This window comes from Musa acuminata, chromosome BXJ3-9 (assembly GCF_036884655.1).
Source record: "Musa acuminata AAA Group cultivar baxijiao chromosome BXJ3-9, Cavendish_Baxijiao_AAA, whole genome shotgun sequence".
In the NCBI taxonomy this organism is placed as follows: Eukaryota; Viridiplantae; Streptophyta; class Magnoliopsida; order Zingiberales; family Musaceae; genus Musa; species Musa acuminata.
In genome coordinates this window covers 8,750,816-8,773,793 of record NC_088357.1, presented here as the reverse complement: position 1 = coordinate 8,773,793, position 22,978 = coordinate 8,750,816, and the positions used below count along the sequence as shown (strand labels likewise).

Below are 22,978 nucleotides of genomic sequence, written 5' to 3'. Positions count from 1 at the left end.
GAACGGGTTACTAAATTGATAGCCAGTCTGGTGACGTGGTGGATATCTCGTTCTGGCTGTGAGCGGGCGTTAGCCTGTCGCTCGGGAATGGTCCGAATCGCGCTGTGACCAGTCTTTCGCTGCCACGTGAAGAGGGGAGGAGTGGAGTAGCATAAGCGAGGGTAAAAGCGCGGTTTGACGACGGTAGAACCGGTCGCCGCGGGAGGACGAGCGACCGGGAGACGACCGCGGGGGAGCCGTGATAGCGGGGGCCTTGGCTGGGTGCCGCCTTGTCCGATTCCCATTTGCCAGCTGCCCCTGGGCCATGAGCTGTCTTGTGAGCTTTCCCATGTGTGGGCATCGGGAAGAGCCGATGAGCCGTGGAATGCGCGCAGCGGGCAGAAGACAACAGCGTTAGTCTGATTTGGTTCTGTGTGCGGTATGACGCAGAGGATATATGCGCGTGGCCTCATCTTCTTCCTCCACTCAAGTGGACTGCATGGGTAATTACATATTTCTCCAGTGTATTACGTACTTCTAAGAGTTAAATTTGACTCTCAATAATTATGAAATTATAATCAATTATTTAATTATTAATAACGTCGTTCAATCGTAGAAAGGCGAGATTGGCTTAGGATGACCCGCGACGGCAGCCAGCAAAGGCCTCTCAAGGCCTTTGCCGAGGGTGCATGAGGAGGAGGTCGTGTAGAGCGGGTGATTTGAGACTGCGATCCGCCTAGTGGAGGGAAAGGGGGCGATTACGGTAGATCCTACAAGCGAGGGCCTCGGCGAAGTATCCTGCAACCTTCAGCATCGGACCGCCTTGGGAAGCGACCGGCAGAGAGATGCGCTTCACGAGGGTGCCTGCCGCTTTGAGGTTCTCCTACCGCATCGCCTCTACGCACGCCAGTAGCACGTGAACCAAACGGGCCCCTTCCTCCTGAGTGTCCACTACCATCGACGACACTGCTGCCGGCTTCGCTGACGTTGCCACCTCCGTCAACGATCTAGTCCGTCCTCTGACCACTCCAACCCATGAAGATGAGGATGAAGAGGAGCAAGTTCTCGACCGGTTCAGATCACTTGGAGGTAGGATCATTTCAGATTGCGCATCCGAACCATAGGCACCACAACCGTTGTCAGCGACAAGAGGAGGAATAGGCCTAAGGTCGTAGGTACCGATTGGGGGCAAGGGAGTGACGGTGGCAATGGTGGGGGGCTCTGCGGTACCGGTAATGAAAACATCGAAATTATGTTAGTTGTTATTGGGTGCCGCACCGATTATTGCAGGTGGGAGAGGTGCAACGCGTTGAGCTCGGATAACATACTGTTGGGCCAAGCTGAGAGGTCGAAGGGGTTGTAGTGGACGGTGTCGGACGTGATTTGGACGAGGAGGGAGGCGTCATTGCTGGCCTCCGTGGCGGTGCACGCCATCGACGCCTCCGGTTGCTGCTGTAGCTTTTGTGCGAGCGCTAATTACATATTATACTCGATGCATATAATTACTTATATTTACTATTTCATAAAAATAATCATTCTAGTAAAATATTTAATTTTATTTCTCTTTAAACTATCAATTTTACTTATGAAAGATACCACACATGTTACAGAAATAACATTAAAAAAATATTCTTATCGTTGAAGAGATATTAATTTCATAAAAAAATAATTTATGGGAAAGTTTCATTATCTTTTTTTTCGGTTTTACTATCCTCTCGGATGACCTACCTAACGATGATGTTAGTGGCAATTCTTATCTTTTACATCGTCTCATTTTTTCTACTTTGCTATCCTCTCTTCCGACTTCGCTATCCTCCTGAATGATCAACCCAACAACAACATCAGTGGTGATCCTCATCTCTTGCATTGTCCTTGGGCTTTATAGAGATCGAAGGCGACACCTAAATCACCTTTAGAATGCAGTGGTTCGTAAAGAGTCACTGACCTTGTGCCCTCCACTAATGTTATTGTTTAGTAATGTTAGTTATAGGTGTCCTACAAGCCAATCACGTGAGTAATGACATATTGCATAGTCTTTTTTGATAATAATAATAATTATTATTATATTTTTTCAATTTATATTTGATGATTAATATATTGTGATATTCATGGATTTGTGCGATGAGAATTGGATCATGATCAGATCATGATAATGAGACCAATTTGTCTATAAATATAGACCCTAAATATTCTCGGTCATAAGTTACTTGAGAGGGACATCGAGATAGCCGGATAGATAGGTGTACTATATACTCATCCATATGATGAAAGTAGCTAGTTTCATAGTTGTTTGTGCATAGACACTAGAGATATAGTGTAAGTATTCATTAGAGAATTAGTTCACTAAATGATATGCTCACAGAATACTAGATGATTAATGATACCTCATCGTCAGACAATGGTTCCATAATCTTAATTATATGTTTGGTCCTTAGAGTTGAGACACCAAGGATATCCTATATGAGCACTCCACTCTTTTATATTGAATTTATAGGTCTGGAAGTTTCAGAACTAGCATAGTCGGTCACTGAGAGTAATAGTCAACCTTACGAGAGCAATTGAGTATCAATAGAGAATCAATCGCTCCGGAGTCATGAGATGAATGTCTCGTGTGATCTTGCTCAAGCAAATTATTGGCTAGGGTTATTCAAATTGAGAGATGAGTTCTCTAGGAGAATCCAATTAGAACGAGACTTGAGTAGATTCTGTATGGGTTTGAGAGAACCATGCCCGATATACGGTTTCTAGAATATTAGATGAATGAGGGAATATATATACACAATAACTGATGGTAGATAGGTTAAATGGATTAGATCCCTTTGTACCATCTTGGGACTATGACATAGTGGCCTAGTACGTTTATAGTCGATGAGTTGAGTGAATTATCATGAGATGATAATTTACAGAATCAGAAGGAATTTTGATAAGTGCAACTTACGACCAACTTAGTATTGAGCTAATAGGATCATACACATATAATGGATGATGCAACGAATAGAGTATTGGATATGTGATATCCATTAAGCCCTTATTTTATTAGATCCATTGGGTGAGACCCAATAATAACTTAGAGTAGATAATTGGATAGAGATCTAATTTCCATTAAGCTAAAGATAATTGGATGAAGATTTAATATCCAATATGCCAAGGTAATTGAATAGAGATTCAGTACCAAATATGACAGAATCCATTAGAATTAGCAATGGAAGCTCTATATAAAAGGGATATAAGACTACTAAAAGGGTTATAAGGCTTGGACCCTTTAGTTGCTACCCCATATCCTCCTCTCCTTGCTTCTTTCTCAATTGGCTGTCCTATCTCTGGTGCGAGATGGCAACAAAAAGGACTGCCCCTGCTACGTGGTGGTGATGCGTGAAAACGAGGAAAGAACGCATCGCAAGAGGAGTTATGTTGGTGCTTTATCCGTCGTGTGGATTACTGTTAAAGAGAAAAACATGAGTTTATCCATAGATTAGGATATGTGGATCAATGATATATGAGTTCCCTTAGGTGAGATCATCTTACATCTTACGTATTTTTTTGTTTTATGAGTTTTTCCCTTTCAATCATCGCACGTGATTCGATATAAAATTATTTTTAGAAAACTTATTTTTGTTTTTATTTTTTATTTTTTGCTGCGTATGTAATGCTCTCCTGAGGTTTCCCAACAAGTTGTCCGAGAGGATCGTGAAGCCAAAAGGGATGACGAAGCTAGAGGGAGGATAGTAAAGCTTTCATATAAGTTATTTGAAATTAATATCTTTTGGACGGTGAGGATAATGAAATTATCTTTTTATTTTTTATTTTTAGTATCTTTTTGTATGTGATAGTATACGTAGTATCTTCGATAAGTAAAGTCGATAGTGTGAGGAGAAATAAGATTAAATATTTTACTTTCGTAATATGATTATTATTGTAACTTTTTAAAATATAAGAACTGAGATACTAAAAATAACTAACCACGTAACGTAGTGTATAATTAACCCTTTGTGTAATACTCATCTAACGACTATACTTTAGAGTTACAATAATAATTGAAATAATCATTTTGTCCATCGGTTTCATATAAATTCAACGTGATTTCATTCGTTTTCTTCTCAGCTTACGTTCATGTTTTCTGCAACTCATTATGCCGACCTCGTTACCTTGAGTTGAACGAGCTTGCTGAATGACACCATTTCCCTCGCAGACACGTGAGACTCAAGTGCTAGACCTTACGTCACGTGCAACAGGGGTAACCGCTCGCGTCGTGGATCATGGATATATCGAAGCAATTAACCGCTCCGATAGCACTCGTCTTTCGTCGCTTTCTCCCAGCCTTTTCCCGTCTCGAAAGTTCAAACATGCCCCGATTCCTCAAGTTCTCCCTCTCTTCCCTCGATCGATCGGGGAACTCCGACGCCATGATTAGGATCTCGTTCTTGGCGTTAGGGTTTCTTCTTTGGATTTCGCCTCCGGTTCCCTCGCTGGCCGATGAATCTCCGGGAGGTACGGTTTGCTCTCGCCCTTGCTTGCTTCAACTGCTTGATGCGCCCAACCCCATCGGTAAATCCTCCTTAGTTTGGAAACTCGATTGTTTCGTTGTCGATCGAGGTATAGTATTAAGCATCATTCCTAAATGAATAATTGGTAGATTAACACTCCGTAACTTGTAACGAATTGAAGTAAGCAATCTGGCCTTTGAATGCTTGCTTCTTCGATTTGGTTTTCTTATAGTTCCGTCAGTTAGATTCCAAGTTTTAGTTGGATACCATTGCTGGTACGTTTGCATGATATCAGATTGGCATGGTACAGTTGCGTACGGGTGATATCTGAAGCTATATATTGTTTTTCTGGAGAACTTAAGCTCCATTGGCTCTGAACATGGTTATCCTGTGAAGCAGTGAGACTACTTTTAAATGCAACAATGCTGTTTGCATATCAGGAAAATCAAGTGGGATTTTAGAGGTTTATCCATATTGCTTCATGTTGTCGTGATATAGCACATATGCCTGTATCGTGATAAGAGACAAATATGTTTATGCATCATCTGAAGGGTTGTAGAACCTTAAATTCTTGATTTGATGGAACAGCTGAAAGCATGAAGATATTTGGATAGACTTGTGTGGAATAGCTAGGCCTGCTTCCACCATGAGTGACTTTTAACCCCAGGGTGAAGAGAAAATAAATAGAAACCTATGAATAATCTGTCACATGCCACTTCTGAATCTATGATCTTGGGAATTACCAAGTGAATTGCTGTTTGCACATATAGACTTCATTTTCATCATCATGTCTTGTGCCCCTTATGCGCCTACATGGTATGACAATGGTCCTGTGTTGACTGACACAAATTAAACATGATGAAGAAGGTCAAGGGCCATCATTCTAGTATCATGCCATGTATCTCCGACTTTGCCTACAATGTCTCGAGAAGTTACTTCAGTAGTGGTTTTGGACTTTCACTAGTTTTGGGAGAAGTGTGTTGTTAAATTATATGATCTTTCTCATGTTTCTAACTATGCCTTTATAACAAATGCTGTTGCAGTGTATGGTTGTAAGATGCCCTTACGTAGTGTTGCCTTTGGCTGGCTAGATGATAAGAATGCATTCCAAGCAGGAGACACAGCAACTATTAAGATTAAGATATTGGATGATTCGTGCAGAAGCAGAAACTCCAGTTTTAGCATAGCCCCTATGAATTTTTCACTTATAATTAATGGGAAGAAAGGAAACGGTTCATATATATCGGGTGTTCTTCAGTATCTAGATGGTGATCCTGTTTTTTGGAATATATCTTTTACTCCAATACGGGTAGGACAGTTTCCTGTGGTTATAACTGATGAAAATATTGGCATCCTCGATTCATCTCTCCACTTCACTGTTACGACTGGTATAGTTTAAACTTCTGCATCAGACTATTTCTTTTGGTTTTGTCTATATCTCTATGAAGAAAGATAGTGACATCTGCCTATATATACCACTTTGCAAGACTTCAATGAAAGGGTAATATTTCTGCAGTGATTTTATTTTCTGTTGGAAGTACTAGAAAGATAATCCTCACAAAATAGAAACTTGGTTGCTTGAGGTCATAATTACAATTTTCTTCTTGATGAAAGAGAACAGTAATAATTTGATGTGTTGGTGATTGAACATAAACCAATTGTAATTAGTTTTTTGAACAATCACTGAAACACGCACAAATTGCATTTTCAAATTAACCCCATTATATGTATATGATTTGTGATAACAGATTATCCAATTGTTCACTTAGTAATTAATTGTCACTATATTTTTAAGGTCCTGCATGTAATAATCTGAGAATAATACTGTGAAAGAGCTGATGACATGAATGGTAAGTTTACTGTTCATTTGTCATATTTGATATAATTTAAATGTGTGTATGCTCTGTTGATACATTGTAACTCATGTACCTTGTGGCTTAGTGATTATATGTAATTTGATCACAAAAATAGGATATCTTAAGAAGAACCAGAGCATTGAGCACAATTGCAATACACATTCACACATACAAAAAAAAGTTGCCTTAATGAAAAAAAGCAGCTCTTGTTGCTGATTTTTTATAATGTTTCTTTATTACCTTGTGTTCATTTTCTTGGCTGTATTATCATCATCTCCTACTATCTATATGATTCATATGTTCCAAGTTGGGTATTGAGAATGCTACATTTATTCATTGAACACAAAGTAACACATCTGATAGAGAAGTTCATTATCTTGATATACAAATATCACCAGATATTTTACAATCCAGTTTTGTCAAATTTGAAATCACATCATATAACATTTTGGAAATTAGTTCAAATTAAATGATCAATATTAAGATTCTTGTTCTGTTTTTTCTCTTCTTTTTAAAATTATTGACAATTAGAAAATTTTAAGGATGAAATCAAACTACTCCAGACTAAACGATTAGAGAATGTAAATTATAATGTCTAATAAGCAAAAATAACTGTAATGTATAATATGCATTATATATTTTCTTCGAATTTTTGAGCCAAATCTAGACAACTCATATGCTTCAACTTTAGGTATTGGCTTTAAGCCCAATCAGAATAGCCTATTTATGGGAAAATTAATGAAAAGTACCCTACAAGAAATACAGAGGAAGAAAAGTAGAACTCAAAAGAGAAATCCATTTTTGACCAGGTCTCAAATGCAGACCTGTAAATAGACCAGTACTTGACCAATATTTACCAGCACTGCCAAAAGATCAATATTGGTTACTGATCAGTATTTATTCATTTATTTATTTTTTGGTGATACCAAGCATTCTAGGTTGATGTACCGCCTGACATATTGGTACTGTATTGATTTGACCATTTGCGAAACTGGTTTCAGATTGATGTTTTAGCTTTAGCTAACTTGAGTTGCCATTTTTTTCGTTTACTGTCCATCTGGGCAAGTAGCCTCTAATGTAATTTCAAGACTCTGCTATTTCCACATCCTGTAAAATGCATAAATATTTTAAATAAAATTTATGTTTGATATAACTTCTACAACTTAGATGTATATATGATGTGATATATGATACAGAAGATAGTTACAATTTAATGTCTTTAATAATATCCTTCATATATTAGTTACTCTCTTTGCATTGTTATTTATAGTCCACCAAATTTTCTCAGAAGGGTGAAAACAATGAACTAGTATCGAGGAAAACCCTAGCCTTTTTCTTGTGGTATTAGTACTTTAACAAGCAATATATGCTCATTATGGGATTGCCAACCAACATTAGAACATTCATACCTGATTTGTTTCTGCAGTAAAAATTATTTGGAATTCTTATTTCCAACAGAAACAAGTAAATCTAAGTTTCTCTGTGGCATTGATGAATTATTAAACATGAAAAGTCATATACGACCAAACCAAAATTACTTGAGGCCTGGCCTAACTTAATACAAGTAAATTTAAATATAAGTTACTTCTAGTTTGTTGTTATAAATTCTCTCAAGAATGTACTGAGACCTTCTCCTCCCTCCTTATTGTTGTTTAGTTTTATCCACTGAATTTATCTCCTTGATCTGTAATATTATCATACATTCTGCTTATTTCATTTTTCTTTCGTTGGGATAATCCGAAATTTAACATTATTGATATTTTTGTTTAGTAAAATATAAAAGAATAGAAATTCACTTTTTTTTTTCTTTCTTTTTTTCACTATTTGCATGAGATTTTTGATCTTGCATGACTTGTAAATTTTACTCTGCAATTCACTTATTTCTAATTAACCACGTTTTTTAAAGGGCATATATATCCACCTGCTTGCATGGTTTCTTGGATGAATTTTGTCACTGAGTTTGTTGCTGGAACAAAAGCATATTTGTTTCTGCTTCTTAAAGATGCATTTGGGAATACTATCTCATCAGAGATTGATGGACCGAGTGGAGATTACTTTATGGTGTCTGCCTCTTATGAAAATGGATCTACAGCTGATCTGCTTGATGTCAAGTCTAATGGATGGAATGAACTGGGATATTTTGGCATGGAATTTGTTCCCAAGACTGCTGGAAGTCTTTTATTGCGTGTCCATTGTAATGATCTGACTTTGAGAGGGTCTCCTCTACCATTTATTGTAAAACCAGGTCGGCCATTTCACTTACTCTTGTGTTCCATCTGTATTTTTCTACATTGGAGATGATTTAGGTTATAATGGCTTTGTCATGTGTATTATTCCTGCTTCAGATACATGCATATCTAGACTAAAGGCACTAAATACTTATTGAACCAACTTTACAGCTTTACTCATAGAAATACATTTAGAATATGCAAATTACAGGTACCATCCCATAAAGAATGACTTGGGTTGTCTATAGGTAATCTTTTTAGTCTCATATGTATACTGACATATATGTCATAATTGATGTTGTCAGCCTATTTAACTTCTTTAAAGAACCTGTAGTTTGACAACTAGATGGAAATACATCATATATGTTTTTAAATGATTTCTTCCACTCTCTTTTTCAGTTTTTTTCCACTTAAGGTCTCCTTATACATGTTCTACATTATGTGGAATATATTATGCAGTAACTATACACAATATGTAAATTGTGTATAAGGATGTAAACAGATGCTTCGTAATTTCACAAACCATTTTTACATGTATAAGCAATAAAGAAGAAATTAGATATCTTTCCATAATTCTGCTATGCAAGCTGTAAACAGATGTCTTTCCTATGTTCTTATACGAAGGACAAGGATTCAATTTATGGTAACTAGTATTTCTTATATATAGAAAGTATATTGTCTTGAATCCTTTATATTGATGCCATCTGTTGGTTTATTAAATTGTCAGCTGTTTGTTTATGCATAGTTTGATTATATTAATTTATTTCCAATTATGACAGGATTGATGAATATAACCAGTAGTCAAGGAGAATGGAAGTATAGAACAAATTTTTTCCAGGTGTTCTCGAAGCTGGAAATTTTTATATATCAAAAAGATCAGTTTGGAAACTTAGTTCCAGGTTTCTATCCATTTGATGCTCGGGTGGTTGAGAAGGCTACTAATTTGTCCATCCCTATAGCAGACTTATTCTTTGAAGAGGTTGCACAGGGAACCCAGTTGCTTTCTTTTGTTGTTTCTGGACCTGGTGAATTCATGCTTATCATTTTTGATGCAAAGCTACATGAAAGTATCTGGAACATGACATATGATTTCTCTGTATTTATAGGTTTGTCTTCTTAAGAAGTCTTAAAGATTTTTAGATTTTCCATTTTTTCTTCTTTTTTTTTTTGCTTATTGGTCACCACAATTATCGTACATGAACTAAAAAAATCGATGATTAAGCATATGCTGCAATTTCTGTTAACTTCTTGAGTTATATAGCTTCTGTTCTTTGCTGCTGAGATTTGAGAATGCTCGTGCAAACATCTTAGCGTATGTCCTGTGGACATTGTGTTGCTTGAGGTTTCTAGTTAATTCTACCAGCAAATTATTGATTAGATGTTTTAAAATAATTTCATACTTTGAATTGATTTGAATGCTAACATTAAGATTAAATTTGTTTAACTTTCAGGGAACAATTTTCTCTATAATTTACAGATGCTTATTATTGTTGTTGAATATTTTATTGTGCACAAAATTATTATAGAAAGTGGAAACAAGGTACATATTCTTTCTTTTATTAATATATAATATATTGAATATACTCTAATATTCACTTTCTTAAACTCTTAATGAGATCTCTTGCTACCTTATGATAAATTGATAATAGACCCATTATTCTTCAAAATATTCTACTTTGTGATCAGTATGATGTCAATTTCTTACTTTCCAAGTTTCATTGAAATGTCTCTGTCAGAATCTTCTTCATCTGGTTGATTTTACATTTGAAAGTGTTTTTGATTGATTATGCATATTTGTAATTTTTCAGTTTAAGGTGTTTAATAATGTCATAGCCAGTAAATTTTCCTTTCCAAGTTCCTGGCTAAAGGCCGGTCACTTCTTGTGTGCAACGTTTAGTTGTTGATGCTTGCAGAATACAGACTTGTTTTGGGTTGTTTTCTAAGTCGTTATTTTCATAAACATATTATTGGTATAAAAATTGATCTTTTTGTGTTTCCTTAGGTTATTGTCATGAATCAAACAGTTTTGCAAATGGGTCTGGTTTAGCAAGCTCTGTTGCTGGTAAGATATCAAGCTTTACAGTTTATTTGGAGGACCTGTATCATAATCCATCTCCAGTTGAGGCAGAAACGATACGTGTGGAAATCTTAAGTGAAAATGGTACTTCTAATGTTCTACCAATTATATTCCCTTTGCAGACTCTTATTGGTAAGAATTTGAGATACTTTTTCTCGTAGTGCCTTTCCATTGTTATTTTTAATTATGTATTTTAGTCAGAATGAATATGTAACAGAGCATAGCAATGTTGCTCATCAGTCTGATGGATCTACTAGATGGGCTCCTGCATTGCCAGCAAATGACAATCACACCGTAAGAGTTCCATATTTGAGTAGCTTAGTCGATATATTCATTAAGGACTAAACTCATTTGCCTTTCTTAGATTATTGGGAATTCAACAGCACGAGTTAGTGATTTTAATGTTACCTATACTCCAGAGAAATCTGGTGACTACAAAATATGGATATCCTGTGGAAATATTCCTGTAAATGATGGCAATCTTTATATGATGAAGGCATCTCCAGGTAATTTAACATTCATTATTATGTGCATAGTTTGCTGTCCATAAACCCATATAAATCTATAGGCCCTTCTTTTTCTTAGCGCTTTAATTGACAAATTTTCATGAATCATGCAATATAATTGTATTCTACCATAGCCAAAATAACTATCGTCATACAAACTCTTGCTAGATGATTTTTTTATCAAAAAAAGAAATGCTGTACTAATATTTTGGAAGTCTACAAATAGAGCCGTGAAGGTCATTCAAAATTTTTAAAAGAGAAGAACATCTATTCTCCTTCCAAAACCATCAACTCTACCTAATCTGCCCTACTTTGTAGCCCAATTTACTGCTTGATTACATTTCCTAGAGTTATAAGGGAAAGCAAACATTACAAAATTCTTGCTGAAAGCCTGTATATCAGACAAAATGTTCCTAATGGATCGTGAAATAGACACCTTATCCAAAATCATATTTTTCAACACTAGGAGTCTGTCTCAAGCACCACATTACTAAATTCTTCCTTCCAAGCAGCGAGTAATCCTTCCCTGGCAGCAAGTGCTTCACATTAAAGAGCTGATTTTTGCTTGACCACTTCAAGGCCTCCCATCCTGTAAGACCCAGTGACATCTAGAGGGATGTATCCTAACCCTCCATCCTGTTGCAAAACAGATCCATCAGTATTAATTTTTATCCACTCAGGTGGATTTGTCCAGCTAACATTTGCAGGAGTTCCCTTCACTTTCCCTTAGATTCATGGAATCTAGAATAGTCACTCGTATTGAATAAAGTATGCTCACAAATACTTTATAAATTAGGCCTACCTACAGAAAATAAATTATTATTTATGGCTTTCCAGAAAATCCAAAACATATTTGTAATTGAGTTTCTCATTGGATAACTTCACTTCTTTGTCTGGTTTAAACAGTAGGAGTATAATTACTAAATAATAATTTTTTCATTGTAATCCTAATGATTTGGTTGATAAAATTGTGAATATTTAGGCTTAATACTGGTTGTTCCGAATTTATTTTATTTAAAGAACATTAGCAACAAGTCTTAGCATTATCTGGTTTTAATGGTCTTCAATATTTAAATCTAATTCATATTGAACTAAGACTTTTATTAAATATTGTTTATTTAACCAACATGAAGTAATTATTTGCTCATATTATTCAGGTTTGGTTGATACGTCATTATCAAGTGTTTTACGTTTTGCATCTGATGTTAAAAGACATGCTAAAAATGAAGTTTTAGTGCAAATTGTGGACTCCTATTGGAATCCTGTTTCATCAAAGCAGACAAAATTGAATTTACAAGTGTATTCTGTGAATAGTTCAAGTTTCATTAAATGGGATTTTCTGAACAATGAAGATGGATCATACACTGGTTACTACATGGCAAGAGATCTTGGTTCTTATAATATATGTATCTTGTTTGAGGAGAAGCATTTGTCTCCTTGTCCCTTTGAGGTTCACGTGTATGGAAGTAAGTTTCGGATAAGTTACTGTATGTGTTGAATTTATGGTGACAAATTTTGTTTGAATGAAAATGATTACTTTTTGTCTGTCATAGTTTCATCGTTTTCTTGCAACACATTATTAGACCAATAATCTTTTTGTTCATATATTAAGCAGGCTGTAATAACTCAAAATTTGTTGTTCTACTTAATGACTCCGTATATTTTGTGATCTCTTTTGTCATTTTTCTACCATCAACTATAAATAATTATCATCTTGCATTGAGATATATATATCAGATACTGCATCTGCAGAACAATTGACACGAATTTTCATAATATCGTCAACATAGTGGATAATGATTATGAAACAGATCATGAATTAAATAGTCCATCGGTAGTTGACATTTATATTTTGTTATGAAAATGCAGACCTTTATTTACCTTAGTAGGTGACATAATGATAACTCAGGTTGGATGTTGGGAGCATGCCAGATCATGGTATGCAGTGAGGATGAGAAAAGGGCCTACCTGGAAATATGTTTGAATTCGATAGTATAAAATTTACTTTTGAAAAAGAACTAGTATGTATCGATTGTTTTTAGTTAGGGCTTAGGAACTACCAGATGTAATTGGTTGTCAGTGTCAACAATATATTTAATTATTAATGTTGTAACTTACATAAAAAAGCTTGTTATGTTTGAGTTCATGTTCTTATATTATGTAGCTCTCTCATACTACTAAGCCTGTGATATCTTCATTCTTGGTTAGGGGAATAACTACCTCAGAACTTTACAATGACATGTGTAATTAAAGTTGCTATATTCGAAGACATCTGTATATGTGACATCTGATTACTGCTAGAAGAATGTAAAAAAGCTATATTTTGACAATGATTGAGCAGTTAGGTTTATCTGTGTTCTGGATTTTTGGAACTTGCTCTTGACTTCCAACATTTACATGTAAGTATGGATTGTTCTCTGATGTGATCTGTTGTTATCCATGCTTGTTTGGAAATGTTTGATAAGAATTTGAGAGAAATTATGCATCTATGTTGATCTGCTGTTACCTGTGCTTTTCTTGTGACTGTTTCTTCTTTTTTCTTTTTTTCTTTTTGCAGGAGAGTATTTTTCTGAGGTCACCAATGATAGCATCTATGTCTGGGAGGATGAATCACTTGCTTTTGATGTCCTTATGAATGATTATATTGCAGGTGGAAAATTTAATATAATTGAATTCTCAATAGTAAGATTTTAAATCTCTAGCTGCTCATTTCATGCTTATCAGTCAATTTGAATTACTTTTCTAATATTTACGTTTGTCATGTCATCGACATTTTCTATTTATAACTAAAAAAACATGTATTCTGGTGTTAGAACCATGGTATGCAGTACCGAATGGTACCGCCCGATACAGGCGGTACGTACCGGTCCGACGGCATACCGGTACGCGGACTGCCCGGTACCGTTACAGTGCTACAGTATTACACTATAGCAGTGCTACAGTGCTATAGTAATAAAGAAAATATATAAAATTATTCGGTACATCAGGGTGTACCGCTTGGTACACCGGTACCGTACCATACCGAACCAACCTCGAAACACTGGTACGGTACGGTATTGCATACCTTGGTTAGGACACATCCAACTTAGCATCTAAACAGATGGCAACTTGCGACACTTATTGTTTTCCATGTTAATGTGATGATCCAGTTCCTATTGTCAAAACTTAAACCCAGTGCCCTAAGTTTGGAAGAACAGACTTAGTAGATATCGACACACTATACCACTGCACAACTTGCCCTTCTCCTCTTGGGTTCACTTTTCATTTTTTTTCTTTTTCCTCTTTTGCCTTCCATCCTCTGACCTGCATCTAAATCCATACTCACCCACCCATTCACGCACCTCCTTTTGCACTGAGCAAGTGTTACTGCTTTTGCACTATTTACTATTTAGGTATTGTAAGGATTGGAAAGTAGATGTTTTTTAAATTTTTTTGAAGTTCGAAACAGAACCGCTGAAGAGCTGCAATCTTTTGATTCAGATAAAAGAATCAAAATCATTGTTTGCACACCAGTGTATCACCATAAAAAAGACTTTCAGATGAATAATAGCAATTAAGATAATTGTGTTCAAGCAGTTTATTGTCCAACACTCAATGGTTAAGACAATCGGATGAACTTATTCAACCTCTTGGTACTAACATTGACGTTTGATTTTGTTTATCATACCTGACGCAATTTAGTTCTGCTTATTATCTGTTGTGTTTGAATCAGGAAGTTCTTTAAAATAATGATATTCAGTCCTGATCACACCTGAACCAAGTGTAATTTACTATGGTTCTATGCATCCAACCTGACTTTTTCTGTTGCATGGGTCAGGTATTGTTGAGAATGTCTGAGCTCATGATTCATGTGTTGTATTGACTATAAGTCAGAGTTGCGTGTGTAGCAGTGGAGGTTGATGACCTGAACTGCTGGAATCAGTGATTTAAAAAGCGCTAGGCGCCAAAAGGCGCCAAGGTCCAAAAACGCCCGAGGCGCTAGGCGCTCGCCCAGGCGCTCGCCCGAGCGAAGCGAGGCGCTAAAATATAAAAATATAAAATATAATTAATAAATATAATTATTTAAAATTTTAAATAAAAATATAAAAATATATAATATAATTAATAAATATAATCACATTAACAGTATAAACCTGCTGACGGAGAAACGAGGAAGCAGCGGCGGCGAGCGGCGACAGCAGTGGTGGCAGCAGCGGCGGCGAGCGGCGGCAGCAGCGGCGAGCGGCGGCAGCGGCAACGGGAAAAGGAAAGGGAGCGGAAGGCGCGAGCAGCGGGAGGCCTCGAGGGAGGCGCGAGCAGCGGGAAGGCTTGCAGGAGGGCTCGCAGGAGGCGAAAGGGCTCGCGGGAGGCGCGAGCAGCGGGAGGGCTCGCGGGAGGCGTGAGAAGCGGGAGGGCTCGAGGGAGGCGCGAGCAGCGGGAAGGCTCGCGGGAGGGCTCGCAGGAGACGCGAGCAGCGAGAGGGCTCGCGGGAGGCGCGAGCAGCAGGAGGGCTCGCGGGAGGCGCGAGCAGCGACAGCGGCAACGAGCGACGAGATCGCGATCGGGATCGGGATCGGCAGCGGCAGCAGGTTAGTGGTGGGTTAGGGTTAGGGTTGGGGTTATATCGGTTTAGTTGGTTCGATTGAACCAACTAACAACCGAACCAGGACCGAACCAGACCTAAAATTCTGGTTCGGTTTACCCAGGCGCTCGCCCGAAACGCCCAGCGCCTGGGCTCGGGCGAGCGCCTAGGCGGCGCCTGATTGAAGCGCGCCGCCTGGGACATTAGCGAGGCGCTCGGGCCTCGCCTCGCCTCGCCCGAGCGCCTAGGCGAGCGCCCGAGCGCCTTTTGCAATCACTGGCTGGAATCCAATCAAACTGATCCCATGCCAGATTTTGGTCCCAAATATATTTTTAAAAATCTCAAAACCACATGTCCAAAAAAGGTTCTCTATGCACCATTTTTTTCATTTTAATGAGCATATGTGAGCTTCTTTCTTATTCCTATCTGTCCATTGGGCTAGTTAACTTCAATAGCATTACACGTTATGATTATAATTCTATTGATGCGTGGTTGACATTGAAATGAATGTCCTGCTAATTAATAATTGCTATTGTTTTTGAAAGCCACTTCATGGATCACTGTTGCAATATGGGCAATTGTTTCGGTACACTCCTTACCAGGGGTTCTTTGGGAAAGACTCTTTTTCTTATACAATATCTGATGTTAACAAGAATGTTGCTACTGCTGTGGTCCTTATCTCTGTCTTATGCAAGCCACCTCAGTTTGTTTCTTTACCTGTTGGATTGCATGTAATTGAAGACATTATAAGCCCCAAATTCGGGTTAGTTTTCTACTTTACTGCAAACTTTTTGTACCTAATTCCTGTTTTACTGCAGTAAATTTTGATATGTGACAGTGGCTTTCCTGGATTTGAAATTATGTACTCGGATGTGAAGCAAAATATTTCTCTTGCAATAAGAGCACAATCTGGTAATGTCTTTCTTTCTCCGATGCAAATGCAGCTTCAGCAAACAAAGGGAAGTTTGTTTTCAGCAACCAGGGATGATAGAGCAAGGAAGGACTTAGTAATTTCTGGCCATGTTGAAACAATTAACTCTGCTCTACAATTTGTCAAATATCTTGGGTAATATGCAGAATTTTGTAATTTATGTTATATTATTAGCATTATAATGCACATACTGCAGAATTGAGATCTCTTTCCGTTTTGTTAATTTCTATTTAGAAAAGAATAGTTAGATGCTTATAGTCCATATACAGACCTTGCTATCCGACTTTGTAATTTAATGATGTGCTGCTGAATGCTAGACCTGTAATACGACAGGACAGTAAATTTGATTTTTCATATGGTGGAGGTTCTTCAATGCTATTAATTTGAAGTAATTATTGCGGCATAATTTAACTTAATAGTAATTATACCTGGATCATGTCGTTGTTAAATATTACCCTGCTTGAGTCTTTTCAACATGAAGTTGAAGGCATATACAGACAGAAAATGAAATATAGTCTCATATTCCTAGCACGGTTCGCATTACTGGGTTGTATCGGTATATTGACCAGCTGTTGGTATGGTACGTACCGAGCTATACCGAGTTATACAGAACATACCGACACACGGTACACTGGGGTGTACCGATGTACTACCCTTACCGATCCTCTATTGGACTGGTATGTACTGCTTGTATTAAGCGATACACTTCGTTATGTCAAACCTTGATTCCTAGAAGTGATATTTCCAGTATCGTGTACCTAATATAGAAGCTTCCTTAGCATAAGTAAGATTTATCCCTTTTATGGTTGTTTAACAACTACGTAACTAAAATCAAGAGGCTGTGGAAAAGGGAAATTTGGCAGTGGCTCCCTCACAGTTTACTGGGCGCTTCTATCACTTAGCAGTTAATTGGCAAAGCAACAAATTACACTGAGTTACATCAACTGATCATGATAATATGTAAGCATTTTTTCCTCGATGTTCATTAATATTCTTCATGTAACATGTAATTTGACTTTAGAACCTTGCTTTTCTTTTTTCTTTTGTTCTTTTTTAATGGAAGCATTTGACTTGGTTAAATATGGAAGCTTCTTTATTTCAGTAGGTTAAATTAAGTGCTCAGGATTTTAATATTTTATCTTGTAATGGTTCTGTTTGCTTCCATGTAGTAATGAGAACTTCTATGGAAATGATATTATCACTTTGCATGCCATGAATGAAAATGGAGTTCAGGAAGCTCGCGTTCCAGTTTTTGTTGAGCCAATAAATGATCCTCCTATTATCAGTGCTCCTAAATTTATCAGTTTGGCAAGGAAGGAAGGAAACAATGGACTGCAGATTTTTGACAAGCAAAGAGATGCGTTTGAGTTCTTAATCATGGACTCGGACATTTTCAATTTTGTTGGTAATTTTTTTTACTGAAGAAATTCTGGAGTAATTATGCACCGTAGAAAGAATTATTTCATTAAAATTACAAAATTGACAAATTTAACAAAAGATAACTAAAGTAATTAATCAAATTAGGAATGTACTTTGAAGTGCAGAAACCTAACATGTATACTTGTTCCTTATCTTAGGAATTGGGATGACAGTGGTGATTCTATAATATGAAGTGAACAGCCATGGTTAAATGTCTCATATTTGTGGACTGATGATGCTTGAGGCCTTGAATACATCTGGATCATATACTGAATGTACACAATATTAGTTTCTAGAAAATTAAGTAGAATAATGCAGCTTGGACTTCGTAAACATCACCAGCTGTCTGATATGAATTTGTAGATGCCAAATCAAAAGTTTACCACATTGACATCTTAGATCCAATGAAATTGCAAATAAATTAATTGTAGGTTCAGAAATTCAGTTTTGCTACTGAAATATGGTTTGTAATGACAAGGATATTTTTTGGCTGTATTACTGCAGAAAGAATGATATAATTGTTACTTGATAAGTCCAGACCCATTGAATAACTAGAATTGGATTTTGCAGTCAAATCTTTATTCTTCATGGTAATAAAAATTTTAGATTTGTACTTTATTAGACTAGGTATATGAATAAATTTTTATTTTGATCTCACATTTCAGGTAACAAGTCTCATTTTCGGGTCATGTTGTCCATGGAAGTAAATGATGGGACCATATCAACTACTCTGCCAGTCAGTCTTGTTAACACAGCTGAACTGAAAATCAAGGGTAGCAACCAGTGGCAGCCTCTTCAAACTTTTGTGACAATATCCAACCATTTTGTGCTTAAAGGAAAAGGAATTAGGTTCCATGGTTCAATTGGTGATTGCAACAACGCAATACAGCGGTTGTTCTATCAAGTAAGTTCAGAACACTATGCAAATTTCACAGCTTAATATCATGTTATAGTAGGCATATTGTGTGGCTCTAATTCCTTTTTGTATTATACATGTCTTGAATCTTTTTAAAAATTAGGTCAAAGAAAATATATATCTTAATTATTTTTCTTATCAATGGATGAAGTGATGCGTCAATTAGTTCCACATTAGAAGTTGATGGTGGATTGTGTTGGTTTATGGAGGCTAGATAGGATATACTAATGGTAACTTAAGATTAAGCAATTTGGATCATGGGGTTGATGATTTGTGTCCAGTTACTGGGCGAATGAGCCTATTGAACATCTCTTTTCAAAGTGCTTCACATAAGTCCAATTTAGAAGTGGTTTTTTACTTCAGCATGACTTGCATTTGATTGATGCCATAAAAAAGCACTCAAACTGGTGCTGCAAGCAAATTTCAGAAAATAAACATTTGGTCGATGTCATATAAAGCATACGAGGTAGTTATATGAAGTGCAAATTGTAGAAATTTAATTATACTAAAAAAGGCATAGTCTGCTCCAACAAATCCAAGAATTTAAAAGGTTGTAGTAGAGCCAAGTACATGATAATTGTTGTACAGGTAGGAAAAAACATCATAAACAATTCAATTGGCAGTTTCTGAAGATGGTGATATTAAGATGGATATCATAGTAAATGCTTGAATTAACTGAACAGTTTCGTATAGTTTCTATGGATGAAAAGACAAATGTAAACTCTTCTATATGCATTAAATGTATCTTTATAAGATCTGTGAATGTTCCGATTAGATGAGCCAAGTTAGGAGGTGGTGCCAAGTGGCATATCGGAAGCACTGAGACAAATATTAGATTCAGTAAAGAAAAAAGTTGTGGTTATTAATTAACTAGTGCTATTTCCCTCAACAAAGCTCAATGATTAGTATTTATATAATCATAAACAATTTCTTAAACTTAAAGAATATTTTCGTAGAACTACTATTAGAATTAGGTTGATTATTTTATGGATCAAAATAGTCAGTTAGGCAACAAGGCATGACTATGGATTATGTTCAGATAGTTTTTAGTGTTACTAGAGAAGATAAAACTAGATATAATTATATTTTGAAAACTAAGAAAAGTTCTAACTGACTATTAAATGAAGGAACATCAATAACACAGTTATCGACATGATTGAAGAGGACAGATTTATGCATCTAAAAGGTGAAACAAGTCAGCGCAATTACTGGGGCATTTGGGCTCTTCTAATTTAGTTATCTTAGGCATTTGGGCCAGTTAAAAATCTTGACAGCTGCTCTACACAACACAAGGTTGTTCTTCATCTTTTGCTGCATCTAATACCTAAATTTGAGGATTGTGTTAAAATCATGTTTATCTGCAATTTTCTTTCTGGATGTAATTCATAATCTGGTAACTAAATCCTTATGTTTTAGACATAATGGGAAACATAAAGATCTGATTCATCCCAGAGAATAATTCATGACTCTTCTATTTACTTGTGAAAGTTGAAGATCACAAGAAAATTATAAGACTTTTTTTTTCAGACTACAGAGAGTGATGCTGCGTTGACTGTGACTGTAAATGACTTGGGAAATCATGGATGCTATCCTGATTGTCTAGAGATGATGTCATTGCCGCTTTACAATGAGGTCACTGTTAATCTCTTTAAAAGAAGGCCTGTTAGCCAAATGGAAGCTCTTGGTACGGATTTTGTTCTACATCCTTTGGCAATGTTCGTTTGTGATGTCAAATAAAAACGCATATAAATATACATTTACATATACATATATATACACACACATATATATATATATATACACATATATATATATTATAATCTGATTCTCCAGAGGGCATCACTTCGCTAGCTTTTCTTTTTGTGCTGAATTAGAACCCTATTGGGAGGATTTAGGCCTCAATACTATTACCTCATTCAATCATAAAGGCTATGATGTAAGATCAGCACCATTGAACATGATCAATGTCATCCAGAACATTTGAAACCAAAATTCACATGATTGGGATATATTTTAGCTAACAAAAAATGAAAGATCTAAAATATATTCATGCATGGAACACTGATGACTTTATACTAACGATCCATAGAATTGATCATGATCTAAATACTCTAAAGGGAAATGCATATAAAAATTCAACAAGTTTCTGTCAGCTATAGTGTTGACCAAATTAAAATTTGTTGCCACTAATTTTTTGTACACTTTATGCTATGGTAAAATATTTTAGATGCAGAATTGTTTATTTCTAGTTTCTGTAAGTGTTGTAGATTGTGTTCAATAGAGCTGATTTACAATTTGGACTCTCCATGATTGATTCTAAGCAATATGAGTACGGTCTCAATCCTCCTGATGGGATTATAACTCCACTCTCTTTTTCTTATTTTGTTATATCTATGTCATCGGCTACTACATATATATATATATAAGACAGCAGCAGAAAGAACCTAACATCTGCATAGAGTCTAGGTGAGAAATTAGAGGGTTTTAATTAAAGCATAATGGTAATTTTAGTCAAGTTGGAGCTTGGATTTCATTCTAAAATAGTTCCATTTTGCTGAACTCAATAAACAACATTTTTTATTTAGTTTTGTTACTCATTTAGCAAAACTATTAATAGGATGCACCTTTAAATCACTATTAACATCTCTCCCCGAAATGTGTGTTGGTACGTATCTTCACCCATAGTATGCAGTACCGAATGGTACCATCCGGTATGGGCGGTATGTACCGATCCGATAGCATACCGGTACGTGGACCGTCTGGTACCGGATGGAACGTGCTACAGTACTACAATAAAGAAGAAAAATATATAAAACTGTTCGGTACACCTTGGTGTACCGCTCGGTACGTCTTGGTGTACCGCTTGATACATTGGTACCGTACTGTACCGAGCCAACCTCGAAACATCGGTACGATACGATATTGCATACCTTATCTTCACCAAATTTTTGGTGTCAGAATGTGTATCGAGTAGATTAGGTATTTATTTATTCAAGCAGCTCATATAGTTGGCATAGCCAAGTTCTTTCATTGCCTTCTTTTTCCTTTGTGTTTACTACCTTTGCTTCATACACGGATTGTACTATTCTTGATCAAAGCAACGACAAGCAACTTGTGATAAATTTGATATTGTCTGTGACCGATATTACTTTCGACATATCCAGTGCTTGGGTCAGCAATAATAGTGGAAATCATCATGATGCTTCTCCTCGGCGGGGTGCTTCTATTCTTTATTTGTAAATGTGTGAATGCTCTTCATAGAGAAGGAAGTGATGCAACAATTTAAGACAAAGAAGTCCCAATCAACCAAACTGTAAGTGTTCTTCAATCTACTGTCCTCATATGCACATCCATTAATGCATTCGATGCATCTTTTGAAGATTTTCATTCTTGTATAACAGCTGAAGCAAGTAACTTGACTCTGCTATACTTTACTGTGACTTGTTTGGTGTCATGCAGAGCAACAAGCATCACTCCATAATTTGACATACAGAAATGACCGTCTTTTCTCTAAGAATGAACTATTCATGCAGCAGAACAGCATGCAGCTTAAATCGTCGTCCATGTTGCCGAGCATCTGCCATGCATTACGGAGCATGAATCACGACCTCTTTGTATCTGTATGTTGATATTATCCTATGAAAAATTGAACTCCTTTCTGCTACCATGTGATCAGCATAGTCATTTAATCCAATTATATACAATGCGTAAATGCCCTCATGATTTGGTTATGTTCTTTAAGCTGTATGCTTTGAAGTAGCGGACCGGTGGTGGTCAGTTTGACTGTGTTAATGTATAACATGCCGTTGTAACACTTCATATATTCTTAATTAGACATGTGATTCTGTTGTTGGGGACTCGAACTCTGGTCTCTCAGGTGAGAGCCCAGTATGGATGCTGCAAGTTGTACTAAAGCTTCTATGATAATAATTATTTATCGACACAATGTCGCGACTTGTGGGACCCATGGAGGCTTCATTTACTCTCTCCAACAACTCCGGTAGGTGGAGCAGGTAAACCT

At 36.6% G+C, this 22,978-nt stretch overlaps 1 protein-coding gene across 1 annotated transcript; it reads left to right on the top strand.

The window, feature by feature from the left end:
- The first annotated feature begins 4,291 nt into the window (after window positions 1–4,291).
- Window positions 4,292–22,920, top strand: LOC135649604 (protein GAMETE EXPRESSED 2-like). The gene is made up of 16 exons (XM_065168138.1): window positions 4,292–4,467; window positions 5,507–5,851; window positions 8,226–8,564; window positions 9,327–9,653; window positions 10,550–10,756; window positions 10,842–10,918; window positions 10,989–11,130; window positions 12,288–12,596; window positions 13,688–13,812; window positions 16,237–16,454; window positions 16,530–16,757; window positions 17,792–18,027; window positions 18,707–18,945; window positions 20,485–20,641; window positions 22,122–22,270; window positions 22,417–22,920. Exons 1-15 carry the CDS (start codon window positions 4,323–4,325, stop codon window positions 22,241–22,243), a joined length of 3,216 nt encoding a protein of 1,071 aa, XP_065024210.1. The 5' UTR covers window positions 4,292–4,322; the 3' UTR covers window positions 22,244–22,270; window positions 22,417–22,920.
- The last annotated feature ends 58 nt before the right edge of the window (window positions 22,921–22,978 follow it).

Coding starts and splice junctions, on each gene's coding strand:
- LOC135649604 (XM_065168138.1), top strand. CDS start 4,323: ATGCCCCGATTCCTCAAGTTCTCCCTCTCTTCCCTCGATCGATCGGGG. Junction 4,468..5,506: donor GGCCGATGAATCTCCGGGAG/GTACGGTTTGCT, acceptor ATGCTGTTGCAG/TGTATGGTTGTAAGATGCCC. Junction 20,642..22,121: donor TAGCCAAATGGAAGCTCTTG/GTACGGATTTTG, acceptor CGACATATCCAG/TGCTTGGGTCAGCAATAATA.